This window comes from Schistocerca nitens, chromosome 10 (genome assembly GCF_023898315.1).
Source record: "Schistocerca nitens isolate TAMUIC-IGC-003100 chromosome 10, iqSchNite1.1, whole genome shotgun sequence".
NCBI lineage: Eukaryota > Metazoa > Arthropoda > Insecta > Orthoptera > Acrididae > Schistocerca > Schistocerca nitens.
Window position 1 is genome coordinate 46,532,991 of NC_064623.1, and position 24,700 is coordinate 46,557,690.

At 44.5% G+C, this 24,700-nt stretch overlaps 1 protein-coding gene across 2 annotated transcripts in view; it reads left to right on the plus strand.

The window, feature by feature from the left end:
* The window catches only part of LOC126210209 (organic solute transporter alpha-like protein), a 340,980-nt gene that overhangs the window by 307,656 nt on the left and 8,624 nt on the right, over positions 1-24,700 (plus strand). For both annotated transcript variants that reach the window (XM_049939388.1, XM_049939389.1), the window contains exon 6: positions 17,055-17,307. In XM_049939388.1, the coding sequence (XP_049795345.1) occupies positions 17,055-17,307 (253 nt within the window). The remainder of the gene's footprint in view (positions 1-17,054; positions 17,308-24,700) is intronic.

Here is a 24,700-nt window from a genome sequence, read left to right on the forward strand (position 1 = left end):
TGTTTTTGGTACTTGCATTGTTTAATTCATAAATTTCGGGCGTATTATAGTATTTGAGAGTTCTAGCATCGCGTTTTATTACCTGAATAGTGTAAAATCGCGTAGTCTCCTTCCGCCGCCGAGCAGTGTGTCAGCAGTGCGCAACTAGCAGCATTACTGCATTTACTAGGCAATCTTGTATTTTAATAACCGTTTAAATTTTGTGTCGATTTGTTTGCGCTCTCTGTAGATTAGTTCAGACGTTCTTTGCACAACAGTTTTTAGCATGGATAGGGACTGCAACTGCTGTGTTCGGATGCAGGCTGAGTTGGCATCACTTCGCGCCCAGCTTCAGGCAGTGTTGGCATTGGTCACACAGCTTGAGGCTGTTGCCAATGGGCATCACTGTGGGGGTCCGGATGGGGGTTTGTCGGGGACGGCCAGCTCGTCCCACGCATCCCCCGATCGGACTAAGACTGTGGTTGCCCGGGATACTGCCCGCATTGAGGCTGATCCCTCGCCTGTGGTAGAGTTGGAGGTCGTCTCAAGGTGTGGCAGGGGCGAAAGACATTCCGGAGGGCTGAACGGAAGGCCTCTCCAGTTCGTCTGACGAACCGGTTTCAGGCTCTGTCTCAGGCTGATACTGATCTTCGGCCGGACATGGCTGCTTGTCCTGTTCCAGAGGTTGCCCCTCAGTCTGCAAGATCCGGGCGGTCGCAGAGGGTGGGCTTACTGGTAGTTGGGAGCTCCAACGTCAGGTGCGTAATGGGGCCCCTTAGGGATATGGCAGCAAGAGAGGGGAAGAAAACCAATGTGTACTCCGTGTGCATACCGGGGGGAGTCATTCCAGATGTGGAAAGGGTCCTTCCGGATGCCATGAAGGGTACAGGGTGCACCCATTCGCACGTGGTCGTTCATGTTGGCACCAATGATGTGTGTCACTATGGATCGGAGGAAATCCTCTCTGGCTTCCGGCGGCTATCTGATTTGGTGAAGACTGCCAGTCTCGCTAGCGGGATGAAAGCAGAGCTCACCATCTGCAGCATCGTCGACAGGACTGACTGCGGACCTTTGGTACAGAGCCGAGTGGAGGGTCTGAATCAGAGGCTGAGACGGTTCTGCGACCGTGTGGGCTGCAGGTTCCTCGACTTGCGCCATAGGGTGGTGGGGTTTCGGGTTCCGCTGGATAGGTCAGGAGTCCACTACACGCAACAAGCGGCTACACGGGTAGCAGGGGTTGTGTGGCGTGGACTGGGCGGTTTTTTAGGTTAGATGGCCTTGGGCAAGTACAGAAAGGATAACAGCTTCAAAGGGTGCGGGGCAAAGTCAGGAAATGCAGGGACCAAGCAGCAATCGGTATTGTAATTGTAAACTGTCGAAGCTGCGTTGGTAAAGTACCGGAACTTCAAGTGCTGATAGAAAGCACCGAAGCTGAAATCGTTATAGGTACAGAAAGCTGGCTGAAGCCAGAGATAAATTCTGCCGAAATTTTTACAAAGGTACAGAAGGTGTTTAGAAAGGATAGATTGCATGCAGCCGGTGGTGGAGTGTTCGTCGCTGTTAGTAGTAGTTTATCCTGTAGTGAAGTAGAAGTGGATAGTTCCTGTGAATTATTATGGGTGGAGGTTACACTCAACAACCGACCTAGGTTAATAGTTGGCTTCTTTTACCGACCTCCCGACTCAGCAGCATTAGTGGCAGAACAACTGAGAGAAAATTTGGAATACATTTCACATAAATTTTCTCAGCATGTTATAGTCTTAGGTGGAGATTTCAATTTACCAGATATAGACTGGGACACTCAAATGTTTAGGACGGGTGGTGGGGACAGAGCATCGAGTGATATTATACTGAGTGCACTATCCGAAAATTACCTCGAGCAATTAAACAGAGAACCGACTCGTGGAGATAACATCTTGGACCTACTGATAACAAACAGACCCAAACTTTTCGACTCTGTAAGTGCAGAACAGGGAATCAGTGATCACAAGGCCGTTGCAGCATCCCTGAATATGGAAGTTAATAGGAATATAAAGAAAGGGAGGAAGGTTTATCTGTTTAGCAAGAGTAATAGAAGGCAGATTTCAGACTACCTAACAGATCAAAACGAAAATTTCTGTTCCGACACTGACAATGTTGAGTGTTTATGGAAAAAGTTCAAGGCAGTCGTAAAATGCGTTTTAGACAGGTAGGTGCCGAGTAAAACTGTGAGGGACAGGAAAAACCCACCGTGGTACAACAACAAAGTTAGGAAACTACTGCGAAAGCAAAGAGAGCTTCACTCCAAGTTTAAATGCAGCCAAAACCTCTCAGACAAACAGAAGCTAAACGATGTCAAAGTTAGCGTAAGGAGGGCTATGCGTGAAGCGTTCACTGAATTCGAAAGTAAAATTCTATGTACCGACTTGACAGAAAATCCTAGGAAGTTCTGGTCTTACGTTAAATCAGTAAGTGGCTCGAAACAGCATATCCAGACACTCCGGGATGATGATGGCATTGAAACAGAGGATGACACGCGTAAAGCTGAAATACTAAACACCTTTCTCCAAAGCTGTTTCACAGAGGAAGACCGCACTGCAGTTCCTTCTCTAAATCCTCGCATAGACGAAAATATGGCTGACATCGAAATAAGTGTCCAAGGAATAGAAAAGCAACTGGAATCACTCAACAGAGGAAAGTCCACTGGACCTGACGGGATACCAGTTCGATTCTACACAGAGTACGCGAAAGAACTTGCCCCCCTTCTAACAGCCGTGTACCGCAAGTCTCTAGAGGAACGGAAGGTTCCAAATGATTGGAAAAGAGCACAGGTAGTCCCAGTCTTCAAGAAGGGTCGTCGAGCAGATGCGCAAAACTATAGACCTATATCTCTGACGTCGATCTGTTGTAGAATTTTAGAACATGTTTTTTGCTCGCGTATCATGTCGTTTCTGCAAACCCAGAATCTACTATGTAGGAATCAACATGGATTCCGGAAACAGCGATCGTGTGAGACCCGACTCGCTTTATTTGTTCATGAGACCCAGAAAATATTAGATACAGGCTCCCAGGTAGATGCTATTTTTCTTGACTCCCTGAAAGCGTTCGATACAGTTTCGCACTGTCGCCTGATAAAGTAAGAGCCTACGGAATATCAGACCAGCTGTGTGGCTGGATTGAAGAGTTTTTAGCAAACAGAACACAGCATGTTGTTATCAATGGAGAGACGTCTACAGACGTTAAAGTAACTTCTGGCGTGCCACAGGGAAGTGTTATGGGACCATTGCTTTTCACAATATATATAAATGACCTCGTAGATAGTGTTGGAAGTTCCATGCGGCTTTTCACGAATGATGCTGTAGTATACAGAAAATTGTAGCGAAATGCAGGAAGATCTGCAGCGTATAGGCACTTGGTGCAGGGAGTGGCAACTGACCCTTAACATAGACAAATGTAATGTATTGCGAATACATAGAAAGAAGGATCCTTTATTGTATGATTATATGATAGTGGAACAAACACTGGTAGCAGTTACTTCTGTAAAATATCTGGGAGTATGCGTGCGGAATGATTTGAAGTGGAATGATCATATAAAATTAATTGTTGGTAAGGCGGGTACCAGGTTGAGATTCATTGGGAGAGTCCTTAGAAAATGTAGTCCATCAACAAAGGAGGTGGCTTACAAAACACTCGTTTGACCTATACTTGAGTATTGCTCATCAGTGTGGGATCCGTACCAGATCGGGTTGACGGAGGAGATAGAGAAGATCCAAAGAAGAGCGGTGCGTTTCGTCACAGGGTTATTTGGTAACCGTGATAGCGTTACGGAGATGTTTAACAAACTCAAGTGGCAGACTCTGCAAGAGAGGCGCTCTGCATCGCGGTGTAGCTTGCTCGCCAGGTTTCGAGAGGGTGCGGTTCTGGATGCGGTATCAAATATATTGCTTCCCCCTACTTATACCTCCCGAGGAGATCACGAATGTAAAATTAGAGAGATTAGAGCGCACGTAGGCTTTCCGGCAGTCGTTCTTCCCGCGAACCATACGCGACTGGAACAGGAAAGGGAGGTCATGACAGTGGCACGTAAAGTGCCCTCCGCCACACACCGTTGGGTGGCTTGCGGAGTATAGATGTAGATGTAGATGTAGATGTAGATGTAGATGTAGATGTAGATGTAGATGTAGATGTAGATGTAGATGTAGATGTAGATGTAGATGTAGATGTAGATGTAGATGTAGATGTAGATGTAGACATCTGTTTAAAGCGAACCTGATTTGTACCCTCATAGTGGTGCTACTAGCACAAATCTTACATGACTGTTGCATAATCTGAATAGACATTATCTTTAAAATGTAGAGACACACATACCATCTTTCATTTATGTTGCACGTCTTTTCCTGGCATATGTGTAAAAATCTGAAATAAATTGGTCAAGTACTTTCCAAGATTTTTGGTAGCATTCTTAAACAACAACTTGTCTTTATGTAGTAGTATAGATACAAGGGTATTCAGAAACATAAACCCAATTAATTAATATTTATTTCATGAAATTTAACCTAAGTGTGAATAATGAGCACACTCTCTATTAGAAGAGATTATGGAGATTGGTTACCACTAGTAGAACATTGATGGTTGCTGAAACAACTGCTAGAGTGACTGAGCCAATAAAGAGCCTCTTTGCATCAATTGTAAGGTGCAGTGTATGTTTCTCTGCGTTCCAAAATTGGGAAGAACTGCATCAGCAGTTTAAGTGCAAAGGGCGTTTTGTGTCTGATATGGCTGCTATGAAAGGCATAAGCTGTTGGTTTAAGCAGTTTCAACAAACTGCAGCTGTCTGCAAAGGTTTAAGCACAAGTGCCCACATGTCAGATAAGAGATAATGACATGAGGTGAACTGGAGTAAGTAGCGTGCATACAGGATCAGAAATAAGTCGACCAACAGAGCAACTAGAGAACTGGGAATATCTCAACTAAATGTATGGAAAGTTCTGAGACAGCATTTATTCTACAAGCCCTACCACTTAAAAGTTGTGCTGGCTTTTGTTGAAAACCACGAAGAAAAGCATATTGAATTTTGCGGCAACAGGATAGGAAAGATGGGGGACAAAACATTTTCTTGTGCTTAGTTTTAGATGGCAAAGTGACCATTTATAGTGGTGGAAATTTGAATAGCTACAGTGTTCTTGCGTGGGGTCTCTGAAATTCCCCTGGAACATAGAAATATTAGAGAGAGAGAGAGAGAGAGAGAGAGAGAGAGAGAGAGACTCAGCAAAGCTCAACATAGCTAAACATGTCCTTTGCATTACTCCAGCCTCCACCAACAGTTCTGGCTGACCTGCAAAACTGCATCACAGCTGCTGGCCACTCAGATGATACTCTGCATGCGGGATGTGTTTTGCTACTGATCACACTTGTTGTGCTGGAGGATGTGACAGACATCTGGAACATACCGTGGGCAGGGACACACACTGCCAAGAGCCCTGCAGCTACATTCTCAGTTTTTCTGGAGGGAAATCAACGATTTCAATCGAAAATTGCAATACTATGCATGATTGTGCAATAGCGTGAGAGTCAAAATATTCATTCCAAATTTTTTCAATGTAAAATAATATTTTATCGACATAATTATAAGGACTGTATACAGTGACTGCATCTACCCCTGCAGCTGAGTGGTCAGCAAGGTTTACTGCTAGGCAGTTAGGTTTCTGGCATTGCCGCTGATATTTCTTTGATGGGAGGGCTGGTATGGGATGCACTCAGCACCGTAGGGCCAACTGAGCAGCTACTTCACCAATTAATAGCAGTTCCAATGTCATGGAAGACAATGACTGGGAGAGTGGTGTGCTGGCCATATGCCCCTCCATATCACATAACAGCATAGGTTAGTCAAGCCCAACAGGCTGCTCTAGAGCCAGAACGCACCTCCTTGCCTTACCTACCTTGTACAGATACTGCCTACAATATAAACAGTAAAACATTAACTACAATAAGAAGCACATTGAAAATCTGAATTAACAAGTAAAATGACAAATGTCTAAATATTTCCCTCTAGAGGGGTATCAGCAAGACACAACAAAACATATTATCAAACATTGAAATAATCAAGGCTTGCAGCAAAAGAGTTTGTTGTCAGTGAAGGTAGAATCTTCTAAGCTGTTAATCTGCATCATTTTTCTCTTAAATTTCTTCTACATGATCAATGTTTTTGCCTCTCTATGAGGATCTTCTTCAAGATCTTGAAGCATAAATCACGTAAAAGAGACTGAAGAGAAAAATGACATGCCCTAACAACCTAGAAAATTTTATCTTCAATAAAAACCTTTGTCAGAATTATGATGTGTCGTGATCCCTGATTTTGGGTAAAATCATTTTAATGTCTGATATGGAAATAATGGATACTGCCAATACACTGCAGAAAATATACTTCCCATGATATATCACATTTATTCAAAGAAAGCTTATTTCAAACTCAAATGACTGTTTTCTGCAAGATACAACCTTGTCTACATAATAAACTTTGTCTTCAGCTTTAGGTTCAACAATCAGATAATCATTGCCATTAACAAGTGGTTCACTCCCAAGATCACAAAAATCTTGTCAGTTCAGAATTAGAAGAGTCTTGAAGGGTGGTCTTGTCTTCAGCATTTCCAACATTATTTTCTCAAATAATTGTTTCCTTGGCTTCTTCATACCTTTCTGGTGATTCATTTTTCTTATCACAAACTCCAGTTTTTCTGGTGCAGCAGATGGAAATGAAGGGGTCAGAGGAACTACCCTCAGTTCATTAAGGGTCAATATGATCACCTTGTCTGTAGTGTATTCAGATGCGCCAAGAGCTGGTAACAGATAATTAAACATGTATCAATAGAAATAACTGTCTTCTGTATAAATTGTTTTGTCTTGTATTTATGTTCTTTTATTTGCATTAAACCAAACATATCATATGCAACAACTCTAAATCTGGTCTTGCGGGTAAGCACTTTCTTCCACTGATTCCTCCACTTCTGGTTTTTCCTTTTAGTTTCCTTTCTATTTTCACTCCTTTCTTTTTCTTTTGGGTGTCCTTTATAGCATTACTTTTGTAAATAACTTCTCCTGACTTCTCCTGACTTCTATTGCTTACCTGTAGACATCAATTCACTTTTAAAGTACCTGAGTCATTATGCTTACTGGCTGAGGCACATCAGCCCTGCTCCCAGAAGAGATGTAGCAAGCACACTATTTGGTGTAAATCTTGTAGGAATTCATCACCAATAAAAAATGTGTCTACCACAAGGAAATATTACCAGTTTTTTCCCCAGACATGATATTAATTGAAGTCCTTGCCCTTGGATAGGCAATGTCAACACAGGAGGCAACGTTATAGGTTGAAAATGTTTCTGCTGGGTGTGACATCATCCAAGAATGTACAGCACCAGTTTTAAATGGTTTCAGAACCTCAACAACTAGAAAAACAATAGCACTTGAACAGTGAGACAATCCCCCACCAGTCCCCTTGCATCTGTAACTCACTGTTCCTATATGGCATTCTTCCTTATAACAGGTGTCATCACCGGTGGACTCGAACAACATATGTGTAGCGTCTTGTGTCATAACCTCAAAGATTTACACTACTTCACAGAATGAATGAAACTGTGAAGTACCTAACATAGCTTTCTTTTAAAAAATAAACGTGTAAATAAATTAATTAATTAAACTCTCACACAGATGTTAATAAAATGTTTGTCTATACATATTTCAAGAATATACTGACATTGCTGGCAATATCTACACACTAGTAGCTAACACAAGATCCTAAATGCCTCACTATTCTCCTTGTTGTCCATTTCTCTCCTATATTTAAAACACTAAAAGTGATATATCAGTTATGTAATATTTGAATAATTTCATCATAATTCTAATTTAAAAAACCACATTTATGCTGTTATAAATGGGCACGATTTATTTTTACATGTTGTCTTCCACTCAACTGTGCAGTATTATGAACTTGCACCATTTTTTTTCATTGGGGTTGTTTGCTGTACATCTTTTTTAAACAAAGATTGCCTAAAAATTGTTTGATGATTACCCTGACATCTCATGGTATGGACAAGAAAACATTACATATGAACAACACAGAGACTCTCGGAATCTTTCTGCCTTTTCATAAAGAGTTACTACTATTCCATATTGTAAGGAATGTCCTGTATTTGAGGGTTTAAAAAATGCTGTATGGACCTGGTACACAATGCTAAAATCCCGTATTTAATATTTTTCCACTAATTTATATTGTTTATTTAGCTCATTTGTCGATATTACATGAATATTAAGTCTGTATCTCATTGACCAATATATTTAAGTATGAATTTGTCAAAGCAACTTCACCATGATAATACAGTCTATGCATTACCAAACAGTACTAACTGAAGCTATGAATTACTGGTAAGTACACATAGACAATAGATATCAGTTGTCAACAGACATCACTTGACATTAGTTGTACAAATGATCTTAACAATGATTGTAATTGACCTCCAGAGCAAGTTAGACAGTTATGTGTTGGTTTAGAAAGATGGGAAGACTAATACAAGTATTTTATGCTAAACTGCATTTTACATGTATTTTCTTTAATGCGATAACAATTGATCAGGCTAAAAATGTGGAGTTATTGTTGACGCCTCACATCAGTGTTTATGGAGAAGTTGGAAATGGTATACTTGGTGCTATTTTTTGCTCTCCTGAAATTTGTTCCTTCCACTAGTTATAAGTTCAGTCAGTGTGCCTTAATGGTGTGTTTGTGTACCATGTTTCAACCAGACACAGTTTCAAGGATGAGTTCAGGAAGGGTGGGGAACAGAGCAGGGCTCACAGTTTCTTTCTTTCTCAGAATAAGCATTTGAAAGGAATAATTAATCTCAAAGTTTATTCTGAATCTTTAATACAAAATGATGGTTGAGCTGAAGTGTCTCCTCATTAAAGTCACATCCTTGCACATTGACAGTAACTAACTATCCATCATTGTTCCATCTTTGCTGGACACCCAGTCATAGCGTTTTGTTTGCCTTTAATCTTGGACTCCACCAGTCACTCCCATGATGGAGTGTCTAAAGCTTCACATTGCCTGTTAGGTATATTGGTTCAGTATTCTTTCATAGGCTGTGTGGAAGGGTTAGTGAAGCCTTCCCTATGTTGTTGTTGTTGGTGTCTGCAGTCTGAAGAGTAGTTTCATGGAACTCTCCAAGCTATTCTATCTTCTGCTCTTCATCTCCAAATAACGTCTGCAACCTACACCCTTTTGAATCTACTTACTGTAGTCATCTCTTGGTCTCCCTCTACATTTTTACCCCTCACGCTTCCCTCCTGTACAAAACTGGTGATCCCTTGATCTCTCAGAATATGTCCTGTCAACTGATCCCTTCTTTTAATCATGTTGTGCCATAAATGTCTTTTCTACCCAATTCTATTCAGTACCTTCTCATTAGTTATGTGGTCTATCCATCTAATCTCAGCATTCTTCTGTAGCATATTTCAGAAGCTTCTCTTCTTTTTACATCCAAACTGTTAATCATCCGTATCTCACTTCCATACATGGCCACACTACATACATATGCATTCATAAAAGACTTCCTAACACTTTAATCAATATTCAGTGTTAACCATTTCTCTTCTTCAGGAACACTTTCCTTGCCATTACTGGTCTACATTTTATATCATCTGTAATTCAGTCATCATCAGCTATTGTACTGCCCATACAGTGAAACTCATCTACTACATTAACTGTCTAGTGTCCTAATCTAATTCCCTCAGCATCACCTTATTTGACTGGACTGCAATCCATTATCCTTAATTTGTATTTGTTGATGTTCAGCTTGTATCCTCCTTTCCACAAACTGTCCATTCCGTTCAACTGCTCTTCCAATTCCTTTGCTGTCTCTGACAGAATTACAATGTCACTGGCAAACCTCATAGTTTTTATTTCTTCTCCCTGAACTTTAATTTCTGCTCCAAATTCTTCTTTACTACTTGCTCAAAGTACAGATTGAATAACATTGAGGATAGGCTACAACCTCGTCTCACTCCCTTCTCAGTCACTGCTTCCTATTCATGCCCTTCAACTCCAATAACTGCCATTTGGTTTCTGCACGCATTGTAAATAGCCTTTTACTCCCTATATTTACTCCTGCTACCTTCAGAACTTAAAGGAGAGAATACCAGTCAGCATTTTCAAAAGTTTTCTCTTAAGTCTACAAATGCTGCATATGTAGGTTTCCCTTTCCTTAACCTATCTTCTAAGATAAATCATGGGGTCAGTACTGCATTGTGTCTTCCTACATTTCTCTGGAATCCAAATGGATCTTCCCCAAGGATGGTTTCTACCAGTTCTTCAAGTCTTCTGTAAAGAATTTGTGTTAGTATTTTGCAACCATGACTTCGTCAACACGTGAACCGGTGCTCAGTGTATGCCGCCTTTAGCATCTGAAGATGGTCATTGTATGGCCGAAACCGGTTATGACTGTGTCATAAACATGTGATTGTGTCTATAAATAAATTTAAAAAATTTACAAGAGAATCAATCACACACTCCATAGACAAAATGTCGTTTTTTTCCAAAACTTACTAAACTAACAGTTCAGCAATATTCATACCTGTCAGCACCTGCTTTCTTTGGCATTGCAATTATGTGGTGACCAAACTTGCCCCAAGCCTTCCATTGGCTTCTTGTGACATATTGTAGCCCCCACCACAAGCCTCTCCCTGTTTTTATCTTACAGCTTGTGTTCTCTGTCTTGCAACTATTACCTGAAGACCTTATTCATTAATTGTTTCATCTATTTTATCTTTGCTGTCTAAGGCCTTTGCCTCACTAACCCTTCTAAATAACTTATCCCTAATTTCTTTAGGCCTCCTGATTCACAGTCCTGTAGCCCAGACACTTGATTTATCTCTATAATCTTCCAAGTCAGCTTCTGTAGCCCATCATGTGTAGCCCTTGGGGCTTCTTCTGCCACACCAAAAGTCCCATCTTTACTCTAACAAACTTGCAGTATTGTTCGCAGGGCTTGTCTTTTAGCTAAGGATGTGACACCCCTCCCTCCTGGATCCATTTTTGTAAAGTCATCATGCATCCCAACATTTTACTGCATTGCATTGTCCTGCAGAGCATGCCATGATATTTTGTTTTGTTCAGAGGTGGTTGATCCCTTATGAGAGCCCCGAGATACACAATACAGACTGCAGAGGTACTAATGATTAAATCTACAGATCAGAGCACAAGTATTGAACAGTACTAGTGTTGAAATATGTATGTGGATTTTTTTTCCATATTATCCTTAATGTTGAATGAGATGGGGATAATCCTGCCTGTACCTCAGACTTAAGTGATATATTAATCATACAAAATTGTATGTTCCAAAGACACATTGAGTCTCAATTTTATCTACAATAATGAATACAGGCCAAAGCAGAGAATTAAAATTTATACCAAAGCTGGGATTCAAACCCTGCCATCTCGTTCACTAGGCAGATGGACTGAGGCATGAATTGGAGTTTATATTAGGGATGGAGACATACTAGGATGATCCATGCAGCTGTGTTAGCCACAGTGTCAGGGTTGCACAGCGATTAGCATAGTTGCCTAGTGTGTAGAAGACCCATGCTCAAATCCCTGCCTTGGTACAAATTATAATTCATCGCTTCAGCCTGAACTCATTATCACAGATAAGATTGAGACTTAAAGTGTGTCTGGAAGATAAAATTTCATATTCTCATTGACGTAAAATGTGAGGCGGAAATGCTTATCCAGATTACCAGTTCCTAGATGAGAGTGAGTAACCCCCTGAAAAATACACTGAGGGTTACTAGCAGAACAGGCTCTGAGAGACCTGGGTGTCAAATCAACAAATGGAGACAGCACTCCAACTTCATCTGTCTGGAAATGAGACCTCACTGAAGTAACAGTTTTCTCTCTCGGAAGGGACACAAAGCATTTAACTATTTTCTTGTCCAAACAATGATTTTTCCGTAATATGTTAAGTCATCTTTAACAATAATTATGGTGTCTTGACTAATATTTAGCATTTTCATCAAATAATAGTTAAAGAATCTGTTAGTAATTATATTACTTAAACAAAACTGTAATACATATTACCTTCTTTAAACTTAAAACAGCTTCGCAGAAATGGAAGAATACGTGTACAGAGATGTGATGAGAGACATGATACTGCAAGAAGAGTTTGATAAACAGTGACAGACCTAAGCCAAAACAAGGTTCCTACTGCAGACAACATTTCCTCAAGTTTACTGAATTCCTTAGCTTGTCAAGATTAATGAGACAGGCTAAATACCCTCAGACTTCCACATAAAATTCCAATTCTAAAGAAGGCAGGTGCTGACAGGTGTGAATACTGTCAAACCATAGGTTTAGTAAGTCATGTTTGCAAAATTTTGACATAAATTATTTACAGAAGAATGGAAACACAGGTAGAAGCTGACCTCAAGAAAGATTGGTTTCGGTTTCACAGAAATACAGCAATGCACAAGGCAATAATGACTCCACACCTTATCTTAGAAGATAGGTCAAAGAAAGGTAAATCCACATTTATAGTATTTGTATTTTTATAAATAGCTTTTTTTGAAAAAGACTGTGTCCACAGCCTTGGTGAAATTTTTTAATGAAGTCAGTTCAGTATAGGCTGACAACAGCCTAAAGTAGCAGGACTTCATCCGAAAGCTTATAGTAATGCTAACTAGAATACACTTCTTGAAATTCTGTTGTTGTCAGGTATAAAACACAGAACTCAGAAGGTTATTTACATGTGTATGCAAAACAGACTGCAGTTGTAGGAGTTAAAGGATATTAATAGGAAGCAGCAGTCAAGAAGGGAGAGAGACAGCATTGTAGCCTATCCCTTGTGTTATTCAGTATGTATACTGAGCAAGCAGAGATGGAAATGAAGGAGCAATTTGGAAAGAGAATTACAGTTCAGGGAGAATAAATTAAAACTTTTAGGTCTGCCAATGACATTGTAAATTTGTCAAAGATAACATGAGAATTGGAAAAATCGCTTGAATGGAATGAGCAGCACTATGGAAAGATTTTATAAGATTAATATCAACAAGAGTAACCCAAGTATAATGAAATGTAGCCAAATTTAATCAGATGACACCAAACAAAATAGATTAGGGAATGAGACACTGAAAGTAGTAGAGAGGTTCTGCTATTTTGGCAGAAAAGTAACTGATAATGGGTGAAGTAGGGGGGAGAAAAAATGTGGACTGGCAACAGCAAGAGACGTGTTTCTGCAACAGGGAAAATAGTTAACACTGAATATAAATTTAAAGTCTTCGGAGCTCTTTTCTGAAGGTATTTGTGTTGGACTGAAGAGTTGAACTGAAGTAAAACATGGACAATAAACAGTTCACTCAAGAAGGGAACAGAAGTTTTTGAAATTTGGTGTTGTAGAAGAATGCTGAAGATTAGATGTATAGATATCTACTGAAGAGACACTGAATCAAATCAGGCAAGAAAGAAGTTTATGTCATAATTAGATTGAAAGAAATGATACTTCTCTAGGAGACAGGACATAATGGAACAGTTTTGAATTAGGTAATGGAGGAGAAGCATGGTGTAAAAACTGCAGAGACGAAGCTTTGGCTACAGTAAGCAGGTTCCAATGGGTGTCTGCTGCACTAGTTACACAGTCGTAAAAAGACTGGCACAGACTAGACTTGTGTGGAGAGCTGCATCAAACCACTCTTTGGATAGAAGACCAAACATCAGCAGCTACCTACAAATGTCACTTTTTTTAAAATATTGTTTTAATGCATGGAAAGTCATGGTTGAGAATTGTGAATTATTTAAGAATAAACAAGATGACTTGCCAGAGTGTGTGTGTGTGTGTGTGTGTGTGTGTGTGTGTGTGTGTGTGTGTGTGTGTGTGTGTGTGTGTTTTCTGCCTTTCAGTGACTAACTTCCTTTATTCCTAAACAATTTACAATATTATTTCAGCTTTACACAAGTTCATGCAGCTGAGTAGGGACCATTTTGTAACTGCTACAGTCCTAACACAACTGGTGATCTGGCCATGAGAGGGGGTCATATTGAACATTTACAGTCTGTGTTAGTAATATTTGAAACTTCCCATTTTTCCCACCTGCATATATACTCAGGAACATTGAAAATAGTGCACCAAGAGGGGAGCATCAGATCACAATGAAATTTATTACATGTAATGAAACAGATGAGAGATTCAGTTGATCCCAAAATCATGACAGTTAAACAAATATGCTGAGTACAAGTGGAAAATGACAGTGCAACAACAATCATGTGTTGGACCAACTTCTGCTGCAGTACATGCCACATCAGTCTGTCAGTGAGTTGATCAGGTGTCTGATGTTGTCCTGAGGAAGATTAGCCCACAGTTCGTGAACAGCCACTTTCAAATCATAGTCATAGTGATACAATGGCATTGTAATTTTTGTTGGTCCCACATATGCACCACTATGAGAGACAAGAGACAAGTTGGAGGGGGGTGGGGGGGGGGGGGGGGCAGGCGGCAGGTGGCAGGCCAGCTACGGAGTAGTTGGAAAATGAGGTAGGAAGTCTCGAGCAACTTGAACTCTATACAGATGAGCATTGTCTTGCTCAAAAACTGCCCCTGGTAGACCATGTAGGAAAGGTCCCATATGAGGTTGAAGAATGTCATGAACATAATGCCTACCCATTAAGGTATGATTTACCACAATTGGAAGGAACCAGCCATTGTAAACTGTGGCCCCCCAGACCAATATGTCAGCTGTGCAGGCAGTGTGGTGTGTGACAGCATGTGTGGAACTGTACCATTCAAAAGTTTGCAATGACACCTGTACACAATTGTCATCCATCCCCAAAGCTTACCAGGATTCATCATTAACACCATGTTTCCCAATCTGTGGCAGTCCACATTGATCTAGCTTGGCACCAATGTATTTGGAGTCGCTGATGTGTCAGTGTTAATGGCAGTACATGACAGGTATACCTGGATTGCAAAATAACATACACAAGGCGTCTGGAAGTAGTCTATGGAAGAATTTGCACCTGTACACCTGCTTGTATCGTGGAGCGAGTCACTGTAGGATCCCTGATTACTTGCCGCATGATCCTTCAATTCTATGACTTTGTCACTTTCCTGGTTGCTCCACATGTGGGTGCTATGTTGTTTCCACTGCTCTCAATACTGCCTGATGGAACACTCCAGTCAGTCAACCCGGTGAGCCACACAGGGTGTTGACCAGCCTGTGCTTTTCATTCCGACGATTACTTCCCTTTCAAAGAGGCTCAACTGTGAGAAATGTAATCTAACATGTCTGCCTGGAATTCTGTGCCTAACATCACCCTAGAGTTGGCATGCAAGTGTCACATGCATTTTTAAAAATAGACTCCTCTGTCTCACGGCAGCCCCATCACAAGGTCACTGGGTATGTGCACTGGCATCAGACTTGGATCACTTGCATATCAGATCTCACCATTGCAAAGTTTCGCATTTGTAACTTCCTTTCCTTTGGGGGCATTATTTTCAGTGTTCCTGAGTGTAGATTATTCATGTCGGATTTATATTTCATGAAATACACTACTGGCCACAAAAATTGCTACACCAAGAAGAAATGCAGATGATTAAAGGGTATTCATGGGACAAATATATTATACTAGAACTGACATGTGATTACATTTTCACGCAGTTTGGGTGCATATATCCTGAGAAATCAGTACCCAGAACAACCACCTCTGGCCGTAATAATGGCCTTGATACACCTGGGCATTGAGTCAAACAGAGCTTGGATGGCGTGTACAGGTACAGCTGCCCCTGCAGCTTCAACATGATACCACAGTTCATCAAGAGTAGTGACTGGTGTATTGTGACGAGCCAGTTGCTCGGCCACCATTGACCAGATGTTTTCAATTGGTGAGAGATCTGGAGAATGTGCTGGGCAGGGCAGCAGTCGAACATTGTCTGTATCCAGAAAGGCCCTAAAGGACCAGCAACATGCAGTCGTGCATTATCCTGCTGAAATGTAGGGTTTCACAGGAATCGAATGAAGGGTCGAGCCGCGGGTCTTAACACATCTGAAATGTAATGTCCACTGTTCAAAGAGCCGTGAATGCGAACAAGAGGTGACCGAGACATGTAACCAGTGGCACCCCATACCATCATGCCGGGTGATATGCCAGTATGGCAATGATGAATACACGCTTCCACTGTGCATTCACCGTGATGTCAACAAACATGGATGCGACCATAATGATGCTGTAAACAGAACCTTGATTCATCCAAAAATATGCCATTTTGCCATTCGTGCACCCAGGTTCGTCATTGAGTACACCATCGCAGGCACTCCTGTCTGTGAGGCAGCGTCAAGGGTCACCGCAGCCACGGTCTCAGAGCTGATAGTCCATGCTGCTGCAAACATCATTGAACTTTTCGTGCAGATGGTTGTTGTCTTGCAGACGTCCCCATCTGTTGACGCAGGGATCGAGACGTGGCTGCACGATCCATTACAGCCATGCAGATAAGATGCCTGCCATCTCGACTGTTAGTGATACGAGGCCGTTGGGATTCAGCACGGCATTCCGTATTACCCTCCTGAACCCACCGATTCCATATTCTGCTAACAGTCATTGGATCTCGACCAACGCGAGCACCAATGTCGCGATACGATAAACTGCAATCGCGATAGGCTACAATCCGACCTTTATTAAAGTCGAAAACATAATGGTACGCATTTCTCCTCCTTACACAAGGCACCACAACGACGTTTCACCAGGCAACACTGGTCAACTGCTGTTTTTGTATGAGAAATCGGTTGGAAACTTTCCTCATGTCAGCACGTTGCAGGTGTCGCCACCAGTGCCACCCTTGTGTGAATGCTCTGAAAAGTTAATCATTTGCATATCACAGCATCTTCTTCCTGTCGGTTAAATTTTGCATCTGTAGCACGTCATCTTTGTGGTGTAGCAATTTTAATGGCCAGTAGTGTAAAAATTCATTAAATTGGGTCCACTGTTTTGAATATATCATCCAGATTAATGGTATTTTTGTGAGACTGCTGTACTGACGGAGTGGTTGTCGGTGTGCCCGCAGAGCCTGTACCAGGTGAACTACATGTACCTGCAGCCGGTGGTCGTGCTGTCCATCCTGTGCGCCATCTGGGGGATCTCGATGACGCTGCGGCTGCTGGCAGAGCTGCTGTCGGGCCACCGCGCCCAGGCCAAGTTCCTCGCATTGCAGTTCGTATTGCTGCTGGCCAAGCTGCAGGGACTGTCTGCGCGGGCAGCAGTCTGGACGGGGCTGCTGCCTTGTCGGCCCCCTATCACGCCTGCTGTCTACAGCAACTGTGAGTGTCCGACAAGCCCTTGCTCACTGTCTGATACATTTATTTATTCGTCAGTTGTACAATGTACACTACTACTCAAAAGTTTTTGGCCACCCATGAAAAATGCTATAGACTTTATTTCAATGTACATACAAATGATACAGACTAAACAGACCAACAAAATAAATATTTTCTCCTCTGTCTTTAAATACTGAATGGCTATGATTAAAGTGCAGTTACTTACAGGTGTCCTATGTGGGCTGTAATTATCATATGGCAGCAAAACTTGGTAGGTATACTACATCTACGTCTACATCTACATTTATACTCCGCAAGCCACCCAACGGTGTGTGGCGGAGGGCACTTTACGTGCCACTGTCATTACCTCCCTTTCCTGTTCCAGTCGCATATGGTTCGCGGGAAGAACGACTGTCTGAAAGCCTCCATGCGCGCTCTAATCTCTCTAATTTTACATTCGTGATCTCCTCGGGAGGTATAAGTAGGGGGAAGCAATATATTTGATTCCTCATCCAGAAACCCACCCTCTCGAAACCTGGCGAGCAAGCTACACCGCGATGCAGAGCGCCTCTCTTGCAGAGTCTGCCACTTGAGTTTATTAAACATCTCCATAACGTTATCACGGTTACCAAATAACCCTGTGTACTAATGTGTTAATGTGGAATCAATTCACCCTGGAAAAAAATTAGTTGCTATTTAGGCCACCAGGTGCAAATCTGGTGCTGTGAATGCAAGAAAGTTGTACAGAAATGTTTCCTTGTTCAATGTATCAGGAACAGAACACCAGCAGAAAAAGTCAGACAAGTGAGAAAGGTGTAATGTTGATTTTATTATTAATCATCACTTAAACAATTCATTCAATATGACGAATGGAGACGTCAACAAGATGCTGTACAGTGCCAGATTTGCACCTGGTGGCCAAAATTGGAACTAATTTTTTTCCAGCATTAACCGGTTCCACATTAGCACATCTACATAGTTTCACTGCCATATGATAATTATAGCCCACACTGGACCTCCATGGGTAACTGCACTTTGACTACAGTCATCCACTACAACTCAATATGGTTCAGTTTTTAGCCTCTTCAGTGTTCTTCAGAATAGCTGTATAAACTCTTTGCATTCTGTCGATAAGATTTTAGAGTGGTTTGCAGATGCTGCAATCCAATACATTTGTAAATTATTCTATAGCTCTTCAATGTTAGATAATCTCAGTTTTCTGATCTGTCTGTCAAGTTCATCCCATAAGATGGTATTTAAGTCAGGTGACTGACTTGGTCAAATCATATTCTTCAAAAAATGGCTCTGAGCACTATGGAACTTAACATCTGAGGTCATCAGTCCCCTAGGACTTAGAACTACTTAAACCTAACTAACCTAAGGACATCGCACACATCCATGCCCGAGGCAGGATTCAAACCTACAGACGTAGTGGTCGCGCAGTTCCAGACTGAAGTGCCTATAACCGCTCAGCCACCCCGCTGCGGGTTCGGGGGTTAGAATAGGCCCGCGGTATTCCTGCCTGTCGTAAGAGGCGACTAAAAGGAGTCCCTCCCCCTCAAGGGGTTAGTTAGCGCCTGCGTCCGGAGACGGACGGTTCCACGACCTCTCTTTGCGGTCATTTTGCTTTTTCACTTCTCGTTTCCTCCTTTCTTTGGTTGCTTCCTTTCTTTGCTCTTCTCCACCTCACTGTCTTCCTTACTCTTTCCCCTGCATAATCTCATTGCCTTCTTCTCCTTGCCTTCTCATTGCCTTCTTCTCCTTGCCTTCTCATTGCCTTCTTCTCCTTGCCTTCTCCTTGCCTTCTCATTGCCTTCTTCTCCTTGCCTTCTCATTGCCTTCTTCTCCTTGCCTTCTCATTGCCTTCTTCTCATTGCCTTCTTCTCCTTGCCTTCTTCTCCTTGCCTTCTCTGGTCTCCGCCTCGGCGTTTGAGACACTGTCCTCTCTCTCTCTCTCTCTCTCTCTCTCTCTCTCTCTCTCTCTCTCTCTCTCTCTCTCTCCCCCCTTTTTCCTCTTCTTCCTTCCTCCCTGTGCGCGCCTGAAGGCCGACCCACGCGTTCGCACGCGTAGCCGGTGACGGGGTAACGCGTAATTCCCCGCCCTGGGTAGACATGTAAGGCACGCGCGTACCCCCTGGTAAAGGCCAGGCCCGGGGAGGGGTGATTGCCTGAGCTGATACCTTCTGACCATGCCGATTGGTCCCTCCGTCTGTTTCTCGGGAGGTGTGACCTGAGGTGTAAACATTCACCTAAGGCGGGAGTGCCCTCTGAGAGGGTCCCCACAAGGAAGGAGCGCGCCATCGGAGATGCTGGCAATCATGGGGGATTTCTCCGCAATGGATTTCACTCCATCTCTCTCGACTTCTGCCCAAAAACGGAAACGTGACCAGCTACCAGTGACAAAAGTACTACCGCCTGCCCCACAGTTCCTCGTCGTTTCTCGATCTGAGGACGGAAAGGATTTTTCCTCTGTCAACCCTTTCGTTATCCAGAAGGGCGTCGATGCCATAGCCGGATCTGTCAAATCCTGTACCAGGTTGCGTAACGGTACCTTATTACTCGAAACTGAGAGCGCCTTTCAGGCACAAAAACTGCTTCGGGCCACACTCCTGTACACATTCCCTGTCCGGGTGGAGGCTCACCGAACTTTGAATTCGTCTCGTGGTGTGGTCTACACTAGATCCCTCGACGGTTTGACTGACGAGGAGATTCAATCTTTCCTCGCTGAGCAGGGCGTGACGGCTGTCCATAGGGTCATGAAAAAGGTCAACAATGACCTTGTACCGACCCGGACACTTTTTTTGACCTTCGATAGTGTTCAGCTGCCATCGCGCATCAAAGCGGGCTACGAGGTTATTTCTGTTCGCCCCTATGTCCCGACACCTACGCGCTGCTACCAGTGTCAGCGTTTCAATCACACTCGCCAATCTTGTTCCAATGCAGCTAAATGTGTCACTTGTGGCAGGGATGCCCATGAGGGTGACTGTCCACCTCCGTCTCCTCGTTGTGTGAACTGTCAGGGTGACCATGCTGCATCCTCCCGCGACTGTCCTGTCTATAAGGAAGAACGCTGTATCCAGGAAATTCGGGTCAAAGAGAAAGTGTCCACCTCGGCTGCTCGCAAGCTATTGGCTAGTAGGAAGCCCACGCTGCTCCCAGCGGGGAAATACAGTACTGTCCTCGCCTCTCCTCGGACTACCAGGGAGGTGGCAACCCAGACCTGCGATCTGACCTTCAGCACCACGGTCGTCCGTTCGGCCAGTGCTAAGATCGCGCGGTCGACGTCTCCTCTTCGTCCCATCACCCCACAGACACCAGCCCCTTCATCAGCTTCTGCTAAGACGAAGACCCAGAAGTCAGATGCACGGGCCTTCAAGAAGGAACCGTCCCGTGCAGACTTCCTACGGACCTCGACCTCCCAGCCTTCGTCCGGTACTTCCACCAAACGACCATCCAAGAAGGCTAATAGGAAGCACAGTTCTCCTTCTCCGCCACGGCGCATTTCTTCTCCTGCGCCACCCAGCAGTTGCCGCCCCAGGCCGTCATCCCTTTCGCCTGGCCACACCGCTGGTAGCCGAACATCTGGCCGTTCACCGGCGGAGGAAGCTCCCCCTCCCGGCCATCTTCCCAAGATGGCCGATGAACCTATAGACCCAATGGACGATGACTGTCCGCCTACTGATAGCGGCGGCAGTGCTCGCTCGAAGCCAGGCCCTCAGCGGCCTTCGAGGTGACCCCTTCTTTCATCTTCCTTTTTTCTTACGATGGCACTTATTCACTGGAATATTCGCAGCATTCGCTCCAACCGAGAGGACTTGAAGTTGCTGCTCCGATTGCACCGTCCGCTCGTCGTAGCCCTCCAGGAAACGAAGCTACGCCCATGCGATCAAATTGCCTTGGCACACTACACCTCTGTGCGTTTTGACCTACCCCCTGTGGTAGGTATCCCAGCTCATGGAGGGGTTATGTTGCTGGTCCGGGATGATATTTACTACGATCCCATCACGTTGCACACCGGCCTGCAGGCAGTTGCCATCCGCATTACTCTCCCCACTTTTACATTTTCCATTTGTACCGTTTACACTCCATCGTCGTCTGCCGTTACCAGGGCAGACATGATGCAACTTATTGCTCAGCTACCTGCACCATTTTTGTTAACTGGAGACTTCAATGCCCACCATCCCCTATGGGGCTCTCCAGCATCCTGCCCGAGGGGCTCCCTGTTAGCAGACCTTTTCAACCAGCTCAATCTCGTCTGCCTCAATACTGGCGCCCCTACTTTTCTTTCGGATACATCTCACACCTATTCCCATTTAGATCTCTCTATATGTACTCCCCAACTTGCACGCCGGTTCGAGTGGTATGCTCTTTCTGATACATATTCGAGCGACCACTTCCCGTGTGTTGTCCATCTCCTGCAGCATACCCCCTCTCCCTGCTCATCTAGTTGGAACATCTCCAAAGCAGACTGGGGGCTCTTCTCTTCAAGGGCGACCTTTCAGGATCAAACATTCCCAAGCTGCGATAGTCAGGTCGCACACCTCATGGAAGTCATTCTCTCTGCTGCTGAATATTCCATCCCTCACCCTACTTCTTCTCCACGTCGCGTACCGGTCCCCTGGTGGACCGCAGCATGTAGAGACGCTCTACGTGCTCGTCGACGTGCTTTACGCGCCTTTAAACGCCACCCTACAGTGGCGAATTGTGTCAATTATAAACGATTACGTGCACAGTGTCGTCGTATTATTAAAGAAAGCAAGAAAGCCAGCTGGGCTGCTTTCACAAGCACCTTCAACAGTTTTACTCCTTCTTCTGTTGTCTGGGGTAGCCTGCGCCGGCTATCTGGCACTAAGGTCCACTCACCAGTTTCTGGCTTGACGGTCGCGAATGACGTCCTTGTGGCCCCTGAGGCTGTCTCCAATGCCTTCGGCCGCTTTTTCGCAGAGGTTTCGAGCTCCGCTCATTACCACCCTGCCTTCCTCCCCCGCAAACAGGCAGAGGAGGCTAGGCCACCTAACTTCCGCTCCTCGAATCGTGAAAGTTATAATGCCCCATTCACCATGCGGGAACTCGAAACCGCACTTGGCCGATCACGGTCCTCCGCTCCAGGGCCTGATTCTATTCATATTCAGATGCTGAAGAACCTTTCTCCTGCGGGTAAAGGTTTTCTTCTTCGTACTTACAATCGCATCTGGATTGAGGGACATGTTCCCGCATGCTGGCGCGAGTCTATTGTTGTCCCGATTCCTAAGCCGGGGAAGGACAAGCACTTGCCCTCCAGTTATCGACCCATCTCGCTTACCAGCTGTGTCTGTAAAGTGATGGAGCGAATGGTTAACTCTCGATTGGTTTGGCTGCTCGAGTCTCGACGCCTACTTACCAATGTACAATGTGGATTTCGTAGGCGCCGCTCTGCTGTTGACCATCTGGTTACCTTGTCGACCTTCATTATGAATAACTTCTTGCGGAAGCGCCCGACCGCGGCTGTGTTCTTCGATTTGGAGAAGGCTTACGACACCTGTTGGAGGGCGGGCATTCTCCGCACCATGCATACATGGGGTCTTCGCGGTCGCCTCCCTCTTTTTATTCGTTCCTTTTTAATGGATCGACAGTTCAGGGTACGTGTGGGTTCTGTCCTGTCAGACACCTTTCGCCAGGAGAATGGGGTACCACAGGGCTCAGTTTTGAGCGTCGCTCTCTTCGCCATAGCGATCAATCCAATAATGGATTGCCTCCCAGCTGATGTATCAGGCTCCCTTTTCGTGGACGATTTTACCATCTATTGCAGCGCGCAGCGTACGTGTTTCCTGGAGCGCTGTCTTCAGCGTTCTCTTGACCGTCTTTACTCGTGGAGTGTCGCCAATGGCTTCCGTTTTTCTGCCGAGAAGACGGTCTGTATTAACTTCTGGCGCTACAAAGAATTTCTCCCACCGTCTTTACGACTTGGTCCCGTTGCTCTCCCATTCGCGGAGACAACAAAATTTTTAGGTCTTACATTTGACAGGAAACTTAGTTGGTCTCCACATGTGTCTTATTTGGCTGCCCGTTGTACCCGTTCTCTCAATGTCCTCCGTGTTCTCAGTGGTATGTCGTGGGGAGCGGATCGAACCGTCCTCCTTCGCCTATATCGGTCGATCGTCCGCTCCAAGCTGGATTATGGGAGCTTCGTATACTCCTCTGCACGGCCATCCATCTTACGCCGCCTCAACTCCATACAACATCGGGGTTTACGACTTGCGATCGGAGCGTTTTATACTAGTCCCGTCGAGAGTCTTCATGCTGACGCTGGTGAGTTGCCACTCACCTACCGGCGCGATATACTGCTTTGTCGGTATGCCTGTCGGCTACTGGCAATGCCTGACCACCCATCTTATCGTTCCTTTTTTGATGACTCTCTCGACAGTCAATACGGGTTGTATGTCTCCGCCCTGCTACCCCCTGGAGTTCGCTTTCGTCGCCTCCTTCAACACCTTCATTTTTCACTCCCTGCCACCTTTCGAGTGGGCGAGAGCCACACGCCACCTTGGCTCCAGGCTCAGGTTCGCGTCCACCTTGACCTCTGCTCACTCCCGAAGGAGGTTACCCCCGATTCAGTCTACCACTCCCGTTTTGTCGAACTTCGTTCGAAGTTCATTAATACGACCTTCATTTATACAGATGGCTCTAAGACCAATGACGGGGTCGGGTGTTCTTTTATTGTCGGGGCACAAAGTTTCCAATATCGGCTCCATGGCCATTGTTCGGTCTTCACAGCTGAGCTCTTTGCCCTCTACCAGGCTGTCCTTTACATCTGCCGCCACCGACATTCTGCATATGTCATCTGCTCCGATTCCCTGAGCGCTATCCAGAGCCTCGGTGATCCGTACCCGGTTCACCCTTTCGTGCACCGGATCCAACGCTCTCTTCAGCAGCTGGTGGACGTCGGTTCTCCGGTTAGCTTTATGTGGATTCCTGGCCATGTCGGTATCCCTGGGAACGAAGCTGCAGATGCCGCGGCCAAGGCTGCGGTCCTCCAGCCTCGGACAGCTTCTTGTGGTGTCCCATCGTCAGATTGTAGCAGGGTAATTTGTCGGCGCATTGTCTCGCTGTGGCATGCCGATTGGGCTGCACTTTCAGACAACAAGCTTCGGGCCTTGAAAGCTCTACCCGTGGCTTGGACGTCGTCCTCACGCCCTTCTCGGCGGGAGGAGGTAGTTTTGGCCCGGTTGCGAATTGGCCACTGCCGGTTCAGCCATCGCCACTGCTGACGGCTACGCCGGCGCCGTTCTGCCCATGTGGGCAATTGCTGACGGTCCGCCACATTTTAACGTCGTGTCCGAATTTTAACACCCTACGTCTCGATATTGGCCTGCCATGTACTGTAGAAGCCATTTTAGCGGATGACCCACGAGCAGCT